Genomic DNA, 16,679 nt, shown 5'->3' on the forward strand with positions numbered 1-16,679 from the left:
TGGCAGAGTGGCATACTGAAGAAACTGCATCATTAATACGTTCTGAAAAAGTAGGAAACTGCTGTGTTATTTCAAAAGTTCTCATTTCCACAAATGATAAATTGACTTAATTTGTTGCAGAATTTGACAAATGAACATAGTTAAATCTGGAGAGGACTAAGTCAGTCCACAAAGAGTCAGAGTAACTATTTATGTTCCCAGTAGGCTTGTTTGCATCCAGGTTAAAGTTCTTTGCAACCAAAGTGGTTCTACAAAACATTTTGGCCTCAGTGAACTGTATCTCCTGCAATATACGCTTAGGCAGAAATTTTCTAATGTATGTTTGCATCAGTATCACAGTGTAAGCTAACATTGCATGAAGTCTGTGCTTCCACTTTTAATAAATGTCAGTTGCCAGAAACACAGTACTTTGCAGACTAGCTGTGCACAGTTTTCAAGAGTGACCTGCCTTTTGATACTAACTGGTACATATTAAACGCTTTTGGGAAGTTATTTTCTCGTCAGGGTCACCGTGACATATTTAAAAAAAAAAAAACATCCCCCTGGTAGCAGTCTTTTTCCTTCCCTTTCGCAATGTATTGGCAAATTAAAACTCAGGAGACTCTTTGCTGTATTACGCAAGCATATAACTTTGCTGTTTTAATCTTTATCAACCCATGTAAAGTCAACAAACATGGGGCAAGATCAACACAGGAAAGTACTTATGTTTTCAAGAATGCAAAAGGAACACAGAGAAAACTGAGACAACCCAGAACAGATGCTGCAAAAATTATCTTTGTTATCAGTTAAGTGTTGTAAATTGCCATGGAATAGTCAAGAGGTGTTCATAGCTGATATTCTAAGCGTTTTATCAAAGAGGTTTCATTTTTGAAAAGCAAGCAAAATCAAGGTTTAATCTTCTCTTAGAAAACCGGGCACTGTCATGCTCCTCTGTACGGTTGTAACCTGTGTAAAGCCTGCCAATGGCCAGTGCCGCCCTCCCTGACATTAGAACTGGGCCTCAGTGTGACATTAAAGGACAAGCATTATTACTTGGATCTCCCACAATACTGCTCCGTAAGACAAAGCTTTTGAAATGCTTTGGGGAAACAGTCAGCAGAATTTTGAGGGTTAATTTTTTTTTTAAGCCTTTTTTTTCGCTCTTCAGGTCTCAGACTGATCTGCAATGAAAGGGAGGCAGGGCTCCCTCCTTGTAGGCTATCACTCTCAGGGTGGCAGCTGCAGCACAAGGAAGCATAGATGGGCACGGTACGTCCTCGCTCCTCTCCATGACACTTCGTGTATGGAGTCCTCTGCCATCTGACAAACTCCCCACAGTCAGAACATAGCAACAGACTAATATTACTGATAATGTTGTGATAATATTGGCAACAATAAACTTTGGTCAACACTTGGCATTATACGCCATTACAATCGCAGTGTTACTACAGCACCAGTATATTGCTCGCTACTTTTAGGGAATAGCAATGCAAAACATTATTATACTAGCTATGTTTAATGAAAGAGGAAACAGGACCCCGCTATCTGCTTATAATCCATATTTGTATGCAACACAGAATATTCAGAATCACACTGACAAACTAAGACTCTGCATCTGCATTGATAACACTGAGAAGGGACATAAAAACACAGAATCTGTTAAGAAAGCAATGTTTGTGTTCTTATACTGCAAAGTGGCCATGGTCAAACTGACATAGCAACTTTTTATAAGGGCAGCAAGCCTTTACATGGGTGTGATGTTAATGGAAATGTTAAAACCTCTTTATCAGATTAATCTGTAAGTCTGTTTTCAGCCAAAAGGCTTGAAGTAGGCTGTGTACCCAGGATGGTTAAGATGGCTTAAGAGAAGACTTCCACGAAGGATCAATGTATCCCTCAACTGCTACCTGAGACTTCCACACTCCATTTCTCTTGTTATGCTTTCAAACTTGATTACCTCTTCCTCTATACCAGTATGTTTTAAAGATTGTTATAAATATATATACCACCCCAGTTAAACTCAGGAGTTTTGACACTTTCTCAATGTCGGAAGTTTTGAATTAGGAGATACTCAAAACCTTTGTTTAGGTAGAAAGGTTCTGACGCAGTTTAATGCCTTTCATTACTCATGGAATTGTTAGGGGTGCTGCCATGGATTGTAAAGATCAATACAAGGTCTCATGCAACCTTAGTTGTGGTATTCCTTAGAGCTACCTCTTTCACGCTGCTGACCACCTTCATATTTCCACTGCAGGGTGCATATTCAGAGTGTGGGGTGTGTTTTTTGGAATCATTCATTACTGAGGTATTGTACTATCAAGCAGGATTTTCTCTCAATAATTTAATATGCATTTGCACTCAGTAAGACTTCATGATTTAAAAAGCCTGCCTTTACACAGAAGTACAGAAAGCCTCATTTATTGTGCCAAGACAGCTTTTTCATACACTTCAAATTTGTACTGGATGCCATTCTCTTCTTGGATACCAGCAGGGACACCTGGGTACCTGGAGAGAGGGGACAAGAAAAAGCAAAGCCAACAAGTAGGTAAGAATATCATTATGAGTCACCTGTAATTTATCCAATCAATTAGAAAAGACAGTTGTTTGAAAAAGGAGATGAAAATACCATCCTTACCACAGGTATACTAAGTACAAGCTATTTTTAGGAATCATGTTAACTACTATCAGCAACTTGTATGCACATCTTTTTAAATCAAGAAAGCATACTCTGATGTAAAAAAAAAAAACAACTTTTTGGCTTAATCAAAAAACTCCAACATTTTTATTAAAGCCTCCAACATGTTATTTAAAATGTCTGCAAAGGCAGAAGAGATACAGAACACTTTTGGGGTTGTTTGCTTTGTTTTTCCTCAGATGGTTTAGAGGAAATGCTAAGGTAAAGGTTGCTTACAAGTCTACGACAGCTTCTTAAAGTTTTTATTAATTGATACTTTCAAAAACCTCTTCAGCTCCCTGCGACAGAATGAGGATTTTGTACGAGTAATGTTGATTTTGAGGGAGAAAGAAATTTTAAAGCTTATTCGCTAGGTTTGACTTTATCAGGTTTCCACTTTAGTGAGGGAATTATCTGCTAGTTTGTAAATTCATGCTTTAAGGCCAAATTCTGATTTCAGTACACTGGCCAAAACCAATGTATACCTGAGAAACAGCCAAGAGGGAGAGAGGGGAGCTTTGGGTCAGACATCAGGATACTGAAGTGGGCTCATGATATGGCACAGAGCAGATCAGAACATGTTAGAGTTGAAAAAGGTGACTTATCCTCCCCACCCACGTTGTTTGTCTCTCCCGCATCCTTCTTTCCTGCCCCTACCTGTTCTCCCCCACCTCAGTGCTAATCCATTCCTGTGCCCTGTGCAGAGAACTTGACTTGCCATACTCGCTATTTGTTCCACTGCTGGTCTATAACCAGCTGGGAACCAAAACGAGAGTAGCAAGAAGAGGAAGAGGTCCTTTCCTTGCTGGTTCTTGAGGCAGACATTTGAATTTTTCCCACCTCCCTACTGCCTGTTGGATGTAATCTTGTTGGAGAGGGCATAAAAATATGACCGGAATATGACAAGGATAACATAGAAGAAACCACAGTGAATGGCAGAAACTTACAGTTTAATACTTGTTCCTACTAAGTCTTTTAGGAAGAAGTAATTTTCTCAAGAGAGAGGAATAACCTTACAAATCTATGAAGGCTCAACCCTCCCTGCTCAAACCCATTTAATTTGTCTTTGGCAGCTTATCAAAGACATTCAGAGGCTACGTATCATTGACTAACAACATACTGAGAGTTATGAAGCTTAGTAAATATTTGAGTAATTCTGAAGTGAGAAACAATAAGAAAGTTACTTTTCAAGCAAACTGACAAATGCCATTCTTTACTGTAAAGATTACGGGAAGGTTGAAGAACACAGCGAGTTCCAACAACCCCTCTGTGCTAAGGGAGGTGCAATTCCAGGTTCTAAGTAAAATATGACTCTGGGGAAAAAAATACAGTGAAAAGCACCTCTAACTCAAAACAGAACATGGCCTTAATGGGACCCTGACACATCCAAATCAGATTATTAACTCTTACACCTGAACACAAGACTAGTATGCATCCTGGTACTTACTCAGTGAGAAGTTTGTAATCTTTGTAGTCGATTTCTGGGAAAAAGGTGTCACTTTCAAATTCCTGCAAAATCCTTGTCACAAACAATCGATGATTAATTGGCTTCTCCATTGCTGCCTTTAAAAACAATAGAAACAATTAAAATTGAGTTGTTCCCTGTAAAACAGCTCAACCATGCATGAAGTAGTGTTGTTTACTAAAATTCATAATATTCTTGTTTTATAATGCTATTTGAAGTCTGTAAGATAACATAAAGTATAAATTCTTATTTGGAACACTAGCTTTCTTTACCAACTCTCCAAATTCTTGCTCTGCCTGCACCAGCCATCACCATGGCAGCATTCAAAAAGAACCAAGAGATAAGAGTCTTAGCATATTTTCTACTTGTAGATTGCACACCAAATATGTTATCTAAAACTGAAACTCAGTTCCTATTTTATACATTACGGGATTTAAGCAAAGCAGTGAAAATTGAACTATAGATTGCCTCTTTTGGACTCAGCCCAAGAGCACTTTCTAAAGGGATAATTTCATCTTGTGCCAGTTCCACCTGCTAAGTGGCAGCAATACCTATTCTCAGAGCTTGGGGCATCTGACAGAAATTAAGAAAAAATTATGAGTAGTCCTGTGAGAAGAAAGCAGCAGTATGGTCTAGTCTCAACGTGCAATTTCTGAATCATACCTCTTTGAAAGACAGGAAGCTTTAAGTGGTGGGAGAGGCCCACACCTCAAGGTAATTTGTTGCAATGTTTAATTAATATCACTGCTAAGGATTTATAACGTTTTTTCACTCTGCATTAGTTTTCAATTCCAGTGATCAAATTATCTACCAGTTTAACTTCAAAGTTTGATCTCTGGATTACGGCAAAGTGATAATATGCATCAAAAGTTGTATAACAACAAAGAAAGTTTCCAAGCTCCTTGGATGAAAAACGTTATGAAGGCACCTGTTAGGTGAGTTCCTCACTAAGAAATTCACACAAACTGAGGAATTAAAAAAAGAAGTTTTGTCTCCAGATCAGACTGAAAAGTCACCTCTTCCAGACTTCTTGGCATTAAAATAACCCATTAAAAGCTATACTGGTGCCTGTTACAACATATTTTTGAAAGCTTAGAGCTATTATCTCCCTTTCCCTTAAACTGGCAACGAGCAATGCTCTTTGTTAAAGGTGATTCACCATGCAGCATGCTATTAGGTACTACTTTGACAAGTACAGGAACAAGTAATAGCAAATTTAATCCAATAAAATTAATTGGTATCACTGCTGAGAAGTTAGTTTCTAGAAAAGCTGCTCTATTACTAGAGAATAGCTTAAAATGGAAGGGGTAAGTCACAGCACACCAGCATCCAACAGCATTGAAGTGGTGTTCATCTAGTTTGTATATAAATATCACATTTTTTCTTTCTTTAAATAAGGGTGGGAAGTAAGAGGAGGAACATACACCTGCAGAATGACAGCAGAATAATCTGCTTCACAAATAAAAGCATGCCGTATCTTGTAAACAGAGATACTTTTGTTTTGTAGTGGAGGAATAAATCAACTTCCTATCCAGCTCTATGGGAATGCAGCTTCAGCAAGAACTCTGTACCACCAAGACAAGTCAGGGAAGAGCGTATGGAGTGACTGACCACAGATATTGCAAAGAAAGCTGAACTTAGCATGAAGGGGACCGGAAGGTCACCTCCGTTCCAGATAAATGGTTGCATTAGTTGAGTGAACCAACCAGCTGTGTAACTTTGTCCCCGAGTTAATAAAAGAAGTACAAATGTTTCCTGAGTTAGCCAGACCAGCTCTGGGTGTCTGCGTGTGTATGTGGCCCATGAAAACTGAACAACAAACAAAAAGAACTCGGAGAAGAGCAACAGGCTTGAGCTGGTTTCAACCCACGTATTCCTTCTTAGCAGCTGGGAATGCCCAGTGTCATGACAGTGAGCATAGTACAGTGACGGGCAAGGAGAAACACATTTGTAAAGTGATTCGACTTTGTATTTCAATTGCTCTACTCTGCTAAGTGTAATTTTCACTTGTGTTGGGATTAAGTACATAGCTGAATCATGTCATGGGCTGGCATCCCAACCAGGCCTTGGACTGTCCCCATGGCCCCATCTAGTCATCCCAGGGCTATGTCTGACTCTGGGGACAGACGCTGACTCTGGTTACCTTCACAGGGCCTGATCCTGCCCTGTGGACCTGCCTCATCACCATGAGCCCTGGATGGTGAGGCCCCTGTCATGCCAGTCAGGTTATTGCCCATGGGTCCCAGCTCCCGTCCCTTTGGGAGCACCTGGTCCTCCATGTTCCCTGACAGTAACTTCAAAAAAGTAAATTTTGTATCAAACATGAAACCTTCCACGTGTGGAGTCTCTAAAGGAACCTGTTCAGAGAGGACTGGACTCTTGACACTGCCTCTGCAAACTACTGCTATGGACCCGGCAGAATGGGGAAGGAGCTTTATCACAACTCCAGCATTTTCATGAGGATTAAGGTAGTTCCTCACTGACATTCAATTCACCCTTGACCTGTCCAGCCCACTCTATCAGTTTCACCACCTTTTTTGGCACAGAAGACAAGTTAGAGGATGCATAGTGCTGATTTGATAGAATGTTGACATACTTACTCTGAATTTAATCAAGGAAATATACATTATGCATATTTACTCTAATGAACAGAATAGGGTGAACTGACACCCATACAAGATTAGATTATGTCTTCACGTGCACTTTGTTTTAATGTAGCATATACATAATACGAAGGTATAGATGTAAATAATCTTGAATATTTAAACAGAATGTGCAGTAACTAAATATATTTCTAGTGATCAGGCAATACTGTTGGAAGTTAGCACAATATTCAATAGACAAAAAATTTCCAGTAAGTAGGAGATCAGTACTGCCTTTTTTGGTTTTGCGTATTTTGTAAATGTGAGGCTAATGTATGTGATGGAAAAGATAGATAGTAAGAGAGGACTTGTTGGAAATAATTGTACCAGGGCAAGAGGAGGAGATTTTTAAAACAAAATGATGATGTCTCTGAGCTCATGCTTCTGTAAATTTGTAAAATCTGCATCCTCACTCCATGGTCATTATGTTACCCTCAGTCCATTGCCACACTGGCTCTCAAAGTCATTCTTGGTACGATTTTTAATTTACTGTGTTCTTCCCTCATAGTCCAATCAGTTATCCTTGGACTGTATTTGTACCTGCAATGGTTTCCCTTGGGAGTTGCGTATATGTTTGCTCTCCACACAGGCTCACCTCCTTGTGTAGCAGCTACTGAACCTTTTAAAATATTACAGCCTGATGCAACGGGGAAAAGCAATGCTGATTTTTGGTTCACATTAAAGCACAGCCTATTAAAACCGTGGCTGTTGATCTCTCAGAAACACCAGAACCACTCCTCAAGCAGAGGTGACTTTCCAGAAGAGAGGGCGGACAGGAGAAGCTGAGGTGTCAGGATCCCTCCTGTTGTCCCAGGTACGTCAACCCTATATGTGAACCGGAGTCCTTTATTACTCACATGTATCTTCATAACCCTGTGAAAAGATTTTAGCATACCCTCATCTTTTTGCTCACTTCCAAGAAACCCTTGTCAGGCCTGCCTCTGAAGCCTAAAGCAAAAAGGAGATGACCTAAGGATCATCTTCCCCATAATTTCCAGCTGCGTTGGACTGACACCCATACAAGATTAGGTTATGTCTGCACGTGCACGACCATTGCCTTGAATTAGTTTCTCTTGTAGAACACAGGTTAAAACAGCCCTGAAGCTCTGCAACAAAGAATAGCTGTGTAGTACAAGTAATTTCAGAAGTATTATATGGAAAATTAATCTTTTATAGATCTAATCACCAAACCACTGTAAACTAGTGGGCATAGCAACCAACTGCTGTAGAAGGGACCAATTTCTAGTCATTTAAAGATTCACAGGTTTTAAATCTTTCCCTCTATGATCTCTGCAAGCATCTTTGAAAAAGAACTTAAAAAGCAACAACCTTTCATAGCTGCATGATTTGTGTCTGTAACTGACTCATATATTAACCTTTTTTAGTCATTTTTTCCCAGAGGAATGTCAAATCAATATGTTTGTTCACAAGAACGAGCACACAAAAAGCTTGGTTAGGAGATAGCAATATTACACCTTTCTTTCCACATTAAAAATCCTCTGAGTTTATTTTGAAGACTGTATGGAAAGGCTGGATACGTCCTTCTCAAGTCTGTGAAACTATGAAGATGCTAAATTAAAGAAAATTCTTAAACTTTTAAAAGAAATTATTAGTTAATCCACTAGTCCATTGCTAATATTGTAGTCCTGTTTCCTCTAATTTTATTTATAACTAGGTAAGAGAAAGAAGTATTGGCCACCAGAGGCATGACCACAATAGTCACAGATATATTTTTAAAAAACATAAATCTCTATGGGACGACAGTGCTGTCAGCTGTAATGCTGTTACCCTGCTACTTTTATGTAAAAGAGATATTAGGGAATTGCACTAAGAGTGCTCAAACCTTTTCTCAAAAAACACCTAGAAGGTCATAGGAATACAGGAAAATTGTCTTCCCATTCCCATGTTTTTGTTCAGACAATGACACAAAGCTACACAACTACACATGGGAAAATTCTCCTGTAAAGAAGGATTCTGCGACATTACAATAATGAAGTAAGAGAGTTACATTTGCATATACGCCAGGAAGACAGTAACCTTCCTTGGAAACAACTGCTCAGGACCATAAACGTGCATAATCGAATAACATTATCATGAACTTGGTGGGACAGGGAAAAAACATATGGTCAGTGCAACCACAACAACCTTCAGTCTTCACTTTACACCAGGTAATGTTACTGGCTTTCAAAAATGTTAACAGGATTAAGCCATACTAATTAGTTCACTCTAAAACAGAACTAGTGGAGAAGCCAATGCAGCGCTCAGCTTTTTGCACTGATTGCTCCCAGAGCAGAATAATGCTTCGGGCCTGCAGTGTGACGTCCTCCACGTCAACAGCATCATGCAGCTCAGGAGCCTGGTCTTTGCAGCATGTTCTTTGAGAGCACTGTTTGAAGAGAGCAACAGCACTGCAACCTGCAAGAGTGGAGCACGTGAGCATGGAAAAATGAGCTGTCTGCATAGCTCCCTTGTAAGTGGATCTTAGTCCTTGGTCGCATCTCAGACTGAATACAACACTTCAAAAACATGGTAACATACACATTAGTCTATTCCAACAGGTACGCAGTTTAAAATCATTCCAACAGGTACGCAGCTCAAAACCACTTTGTCTTATAGGCAGGGGAGGTAGAAAAATTACTATTATATCTTTTATAGTTTACAGAAAATTCAGACGTACTAAAATGTAATCTTTAAAATGTATATTTTGGTATATTAGTACTAACTAGTAAAGTTTTGGCAGGCTTGAAAAAAATCATGATAAAACTAGTGACTCAAATTGTTGTTAATACTTCTTTCTTTTAAAGAAGTGATCCTTATGGTACAGCAAGATTTGAAGCTTAGCAAATGTGGCATTCACAACCCACTCTGGGCATTCAGAACTCAGTGAAGCTTATATGCTTAGTCAAGAAACTATTTAAGAGGGCAATTAATCATCTGCAAGAGACTTGCTGCACTAAATAGGAATAGCAACTTCATAATTCAATAATTTCAAAGAATGAAAGGGGGTAGATTACCAAATATAGTATGTCAAATACTAATACATAGGAAGACACCTGAGCATGAATATTAGATAAAATTTTCCCTTGGAGATTACTGGAAATTTTATTTTCCAGCTCAAGCCTCTTTGATGAAGAATTTCCCCAAATGCTACTTATCACCAGCATCTATTTTCTGTTATGGCGAGCCTAGATATTAACTAAACAGCAAAACCAACAAAACTTCTTATGAAAGAACTTTTTGTTCTGTTATGAAATTACAAGTTTCTTCTCCAAATTTAATACACAAATACAATACTTCAGCAATGTGACCTTGAGTGTCGTTGTTTGCTTTTGTGGCATTTAGAAAGCAACAAGCTGAATAAGAACATGTAAATTAGGAGAGACAATTTTAAATGTTCGAGATGCTGTAGGAAAAACTGTTTTATCAAGGTGAAAACCTGTTTGACATATAGCCTGTTTTGGTGTTACTAAAGAGGCCTTGGTTATGAGGACCTGAGTCATAAATTTTCCAATTCTTTTCTTTTTTTTTAAACTTTTGTTGCTAGTTTGTTTTTTTTTTCTCCCCACTGGTAGGTTCACTGTTAGGGATTTGTGCTTGGTTATTTTTACAAAGCAAGATTTATATTAAACACTCTACCAACAACATATCATAAGACCATACCATCTACATAAGTAAATCTACACCTGATTTTGGTTTTGTTCTTTTTTTTTAAAGTCCCTGTTTAATATTTGGGGATGTGCTGGGCTTACAGTCCCTATTCCTAGTAAAATCTGAATGTTGTTTTTAATCAGTTTAAAACACACAGTTTAAATCCAGTTAAAAGAGACTGATGTAATTTATACTGAGCAGACTCCCTTAGGATCTCCAGGTAGCACTATTTTTCAGAGTCAAAGCCAAGACCCAAACCTCTCAATTAAGAGAAAATACCTCCACAGAGTGCATCTATGTTAGTGTCTTAACTCAGAACAGAAACTTGGCTTTGAAATGAATCTTCCAATTGTCCCCACTCACCATGCTTTAGTTGTACTGGGGAGCGATCTTGGTGTGCGTGAATTAAATTTCTTGGGGATGAAAGCAAGCCAGAAAATCTGCTCCAGGAACATGTCTGATAAGCTCTAACAGCTAATAGGGACTCAAGGGCCAGAACCAACGAGTGAGTCACCACCACAAGTTTTCCAGCACACAACAAGCACTCATGAGCCAGCAGACGGCTCTCAAAACATCAAGTGCTCAAGCAAAATCACGGAGTGCCTCTCATGACACCTAACAGCTTCGTAATTGCTGTTACCTATTGGCCATTGCTGGGCTCATCCTTCCTCACCCATACAATCAACAGCAACATCAACTCTCTCTGGAACTCAGGAGATCCAGAATAGTGCAGAAGATCCAGTATGGCGTCACACTGAGATCCAAAGAAATGAAACTTGTAAACCTGTGCTGTGAGAAGTCCAAAAGCTTCCCTGGAGGCAACAGTACTACCCTGTGGCCACATCAGATTACAAACCTGTTGAGGTGATCAGTGTCAAGTCAAACTTAAGAAGATGAAGGCTGCACGAGGTTTTTGAACCCTCAGTGGACTGTGGGAGCTGTTTTCAATCTTTTCTGCTCTCACTTCCTAATACCAATGCTCTACTCATCTCTCCCTGTCCCCACCAAAATGCCTACTATGTCTAGCTGCTCTGCCTCTTCCTGTTGCAGAGGTCAAGGCCCAGAAGAGACAGTTTCCCAGAGTATGCTGCTGAACACTGCATGAATATAACCTACATGACGACTGGGATGGCCACCCTGTTCAGAGCTCACCTTTCTCTGTTCTTCACAGGACTTGAGGCAGCTTATGCCAATATTCCCACCACCGTGAAGAGAACTGTGTCCTTGAGAACCTAGGGGCCGTGGACAAGATGGCCATAAGCAATAGACAGCTGCACTGTGTCCTTATAAATGTTCAGAGACTGTCAGGCTTGCTCCTCTATCCTCTGCAGTCCTGCGAGGAAGAGGTTGTAAACAGCAGCAGTCCCTTGCCTCCATCCCATTCCTTGCCCCTCTGTTGCTGAGGGCAGCATCCCATCCTGAAATGCCGTCCTGGAGCGCATGCTCTAGCACCTTTGCTTGCCTCAGCTCTTAGAGGCTGGGCAGGGCACAGCAGCCATCCGTACTTGAGACTGAGACAGGCTGGACACCTGTGTCCCAAAGAGGGCCCTTCTGCACTCAGGCAGCTGGGCAGATGCTCCACCTCTGCACCACTCTCTGGATGACGATAAGCCAGGCTTGTGTTTCAGCATGGTATCTGGGCAGGGCAGCATGAGGCACAGAGGGGATGCAGTATTTCAGATAAGGCAGGTGTTCAAACATCTTGAATGACCCTGTGCACAAAGAAGGTGCCAGCATCCCTTTTCAGTCTGAGGTTCTTTGGAAACCTCCTGAAAGACGTGTGAATCTGCCTCAGTTCATGGGCCACCCTTGGTAACCCTTTGGCTTGCTACCCTGGGTCTGGAACCCAGCTGGGATGTGGGTGCTGCCCACAGCATCCACGAAGGGTGTGGAAAACCAAAGACAGCAAAGGCCTGGAAGATCATTCACATGTTCCCTCCTTATACCATCTACAGAAATACAGCTTAGAGGATTGCTTCAGGGAGCTGTGATAACAACCCTGATCATGGTGGACCTCCCCATCCCAAACTGATTAACTAATCAGAAGTTGCTAAGGTTAGGAGATAGTGGCAAAAGGCTCCACAGGACAATAAGTCAACCTCTTGAGTAATGATACGGACTCTGGAAGTGTCGTCTGGCAATGGCAAAGCTGTTGTAGCAGCTCTTGACAGATGGCCTCAGTTGTGCACCCTCACATTCAATACATTCTGCATCTACTTCTTATTCTCCAGGATCCCCATACCAATGGGATGCCACCAGCCTGAGCTCAACCCCTGTGCCAACGGCTGCAGATCAACCAGGGCAGAGCAGCTACAGTGAAGACTCCAGGAATGCCATTATCCCCCATCTTCCTACTCAGCCTTCAAGACATCCACAACAGCCTGTGACAGGCTGTCAAAGCAGCCCTCCTGATGTAAATGCAACGGGTGCATGCGTGAGCTTGCCGTTCCCTTTTGTATTGATCCTGACTGAAAGACCACTGTACATTAAGGAGTTAGTGATCCACATAACAATTAACCTGAATAGACCCAGGCCTGTACTGTGCTGCGCATATTCCTTGGCCACAGGATAAGTTCAGCCAGAAAACTGTAAGAGGAACCTGTAGGCAGGTCCCACTTGGTACCGACAAGTATACCACCTGCGTGTCCTTGCCTTTATCTAAAAGCAGCAAGAAGTTCTCATGTGAACACCCTTTCTGTTTGAAAGCAGAAATGATGAATAAACTTGTTTTCTTGTAAGAAGGTCCTGTAATAGCTTGAATGACCAAAATGGGGTAGCCCTTTCTACAGACAGGGTCTGCGCAGCATGCTGCATGTGGCTTGGAGGCTCGTTCAATGCCACAGAACTTGGAGTTCCCAGCATCTAAAGGGATGTAAGATTACTTACGCTATTCTGTCCTTCTTTAAAGTGTTAGCTCCAATAAGTAGGATTTTAAATGACACTTTACAGAGTCTGGGTGCTCTTCTTGCTGGGATCATAATGGACTAACTCCTCCTGGTGCAAAACAGCTCTCTACTGCACTGTTGTGTGGCTATGCTCAGATGCAGAAGAGGATTTACTCCTCAGGCACAGTAGTGTTGCTTGTAAATGAGTAGGAGGAGCCAGGTACAAGATCAGGAATAGAAAAGGGTTGATGGTGGTTGGGACCATCATCTGCAGGAGGCAGAAGAAAAGAAAAGTATGGTGCTTTCCAGAGTGGCCTGCTCTTCTTACCAAGGTCTGTCCTCATAAAGCACTACCTGGTTTGAAAGACCTGAACTTTGGGTTAAACTCCCCAAAGTGCTAAAAGTGGAAATGTCATGTCCTCAGCACTACCTGTTTCAAACCACTCGTGTTGCTAAAGGAGTTACAGACACTTTTCCATCACAGGCTTGTACTAATAAACACAATCAGTTCTAAACCTTTCAGCCATACAAAGTAGCAAGATCAAAATAATGCCTTAAAAGCAAATACCTACAACTACCGAATAAAAGGATTCACTTCAGTTACCATTTGCTATTTTACCTCCTACACATTTCTACATGGTATAATGGAAATATTCCTGTAATCCTTTGTGCATCTTTAATACAGGCACTAAAAATATTACCTGCAGTTTTGGTAGAAGTGTATGGTTTCCATCAAACCCTTTTAATTAAGACCACAAAGCTAGTTTGAATGCAGGAATCTGTATAAAACTGTCACATTTCTCCCTAATGGATTACAAATTCCTTTGAAATGTCCCAAGTAAAAGCTTGAAATGGGGAAAACTGTTGAAATTTTAAGTCATATTCCCTTATGTGGATCAGCACAAGTAATATGTTGCAAAAGTACTCTCGATCAAAACTGCCTATTTATAATCTAAGTATTGGTGAGTAATAGTCTAAAAAATTGCATTGTTTTCTACAAAATATCAGCCAGACACTGGAAAAATAGTTAAATTAGAAGCCTACAACACAGATGCTCCTGGAAGAACAAGTAAAAATAAGCACTCATTGCAGCACTAGATGAGTATGTGGCCATTGCACAGAAGGGGTAAATGCTCCTGCTTTTACAGATTTTCTGTAAATTCTGTAAAATTTGTACAGAATTCTGCAGAATTACAGGCAGAAGCCAAACCTAGTCTTTTGCTCATGTTGGGCAGTTATGCCCAATCTGAAGAGAATCTGTCTCCAGAAATAAACTTGCTACTTACTGCCTGGAAGCAGGCAATTTAATGGCTGAGGGTGAAGGACAGGTTACTTCTATACGATAATACTTGATTACAGACTGAATGCATTTGGACACCAAATATATGGTGGACTTCACCACATGCAAAAGTGGTTATAAAACATAAATTAAAAAAAAAAGAGGAACAACAGTGTTTTACAGGCAATTTGCATGTGTCTTATTTTTCTTACAACCTTAGCAATATCTAACTACTTTGCTTTCTTTACTGTAAAAAGATACCTAAGATACAGAGAAGAGGTTCATGAAAGGCACAAGCTGCAAAGGCAAGAAATATCAGAACATGTATTTTCCCACCCTGTATACAACGCATATTGTCAGCCCTAATTTAGTACCAGGAGCATGATGGCATTTTCATCACACACCTAAAGTCCAGGTGCCAAACAAGAAACGGAGTATATTTTCCAGCATACTTGTAATGACTAAAGGACAGCAGAACTGTTTTTCCTTTACTATATATAAAAAAAAAAGCTTTATAATTCTCAATTAAGATTTTTTTTTTAATCAGAAAAACTGCTGTCCTTATTCCATATTCTCCTGATTGATATGAAAGGAACTAGGGTTGATGGCCATAACCTTTTGTGTGGTACTGTTTGACAATAAATGTAAATTATAGGAGAACTTAACAAAAGAAGACAAAATCAATTGAGAGTTAAAGGGCAGAACCCTGACTGTGTAGGGGCTGAAAGGATGACTCCAGCGATGTGGGTGGAGGCATGGAGATTTGACTGAACTTTACATGTATATAAATGGAAAATGAGAGGAAGGGTTTGGGGGAACGGAGAAAGATGGCTGAGGAAACACAGGGCAACAACAAGATAGGTTTTACTGCAGACCTTCACGTTGCACAGCTATTATCTTAGTTAATGGCAGAAGGACTATTGCATTTGTGGGTAAACAGGGCAGTTTATACAGGGCTTTGTGTAAAGATGGCCCTGAGAAGAAAGTGGCACATGCTGCCTTTTTGGCACATGAACGGACACCTGAATACCGAGACACCAAGGGAAACCTGGGGAGTAGGAACCGTAGGGACGCCTGGTTGTTTGATGGCAAAACAGTCAGTTCTACGTTTTGTTGTATGATTATCTCCTCTTATTGCTGACACCATCAGCTGTCAGCTTTCTCTAAATCCTCTTTTCTTACCTGTATACCTGTATAAAGTGTCATACTCTGGCTAAAAATGCTGGATCATTTTTCCTTTTTTCCCACATCCTCTGCAAAGTCAGTCTACTACCTCAGCAAAATAAACATAACCATATGGGTCTTGGTGTAAAAACCCAGTAACTTAGACATTTAAGAAAAGCTCTCAAAAGCACAGTGACTCTATGACACTGGACCATTAGCAAGAGCAACATTTGGTTACTTGGACAGGTACTTTAAACTTGTGAGTTGAAATCTTACTCTCCAAGACTTGTTCTGTTGGAATCACTGGAGTTTGCTGGGTCACGTGAAGGAAAGGCACTTCCTAAAGCGGAAGTAATAAGAACTTGAGCCATCCTCATCCCATCGCAGAAAATGAGTAATTTAGGAATACTCTAAACGTACCTTGTAAACTGAAGTCCCTCCAACGATCCAAACCATGTCTACTTTACTTTTTAACTCTGGTGAATCCAAAAGAGCTAAAGCATCATCCAGACTTTTGGAAAGATAATGTGCTCCTTTTGGGGTATCCCTAGAAAAAGACAAGTTTTATTACTAAATAATTAAAGGACCATTCATCATGATAATCAATACAATGTAGACATACAATGTGTTTTGCTGAACTCACAAAGGACTAAATGTTTCACATTAGTTAATGATTTTGAAATGCCTATTATTGCTAAACTATGGTAGAATTCTCATCTGACTGCAGAATTGTTTAATAAATCACAGTTTAATCGTAATTGTGACTTAAAAGGCATTATAAGTTACAGATCTGAAATTTTATATCTTTTTTTTAAAAAGTGTAACTGAGAAATTTACATATCTATAAAATTAAATGTAGATTTCTACTTGAATTCTAGAACATCAATATTTCATTCAATAAAACTAGTCAAAAAGCCTCCATCCCCTGTCTTCCCCCCCCCCC

At 40.1% G+C, this 16,679-nt stretch overlaps 1 protein-coding gene across 1 annotated transcript in view; it reads right to left on the bottom strand.

Annotated features, from left to right (window-relative positions):
* Positions 1-671: 671 nt before the first annotated feature.
* DHFR (dihydrofolate reductase) overlaps positions 672-16,679 on the bottom strand; it is a 19,386-nt gene continuing 3,378 nt past the window's right edge. Inside the window, exons 3-5 of the mRNA XM_009281011.2 lie at positions 16,157-16,283; positions 4,101-4,216; positions 672-2,484 (exon numbers count right to left, since the gene is read on the bottom strand). Of these exons, the coding sequence (XP_009279286.1) occupies positions 2,397-2,484; positions 4,101-4,216; positions 16,157-16,283 (331 nt within the window). The 3' untranslated portion in view covers positions 672-2,396. The remainder of the gene's footprint in view (positions 2,485-4,100; positions 4,217-16,156; positions 16,284-16,679) is intronic.

Source organism: Aptenodytes forsteri, unplaced genomic scaffold, assembly GCF_000699145.1.
Source record: "Aptenodytes forsteri isolate BGI_AS27 unplaced genomic scaffold, ASM69914v1 Scaffold388, whole genome shotgun sequence".
Classification (NCBI taxonomy): Eukaryota; Metazoa; Chordata; class Aves; order Sphenisciformes; family Spheniscidae; genus Aptenodytes; species Aptenodytes forsteri.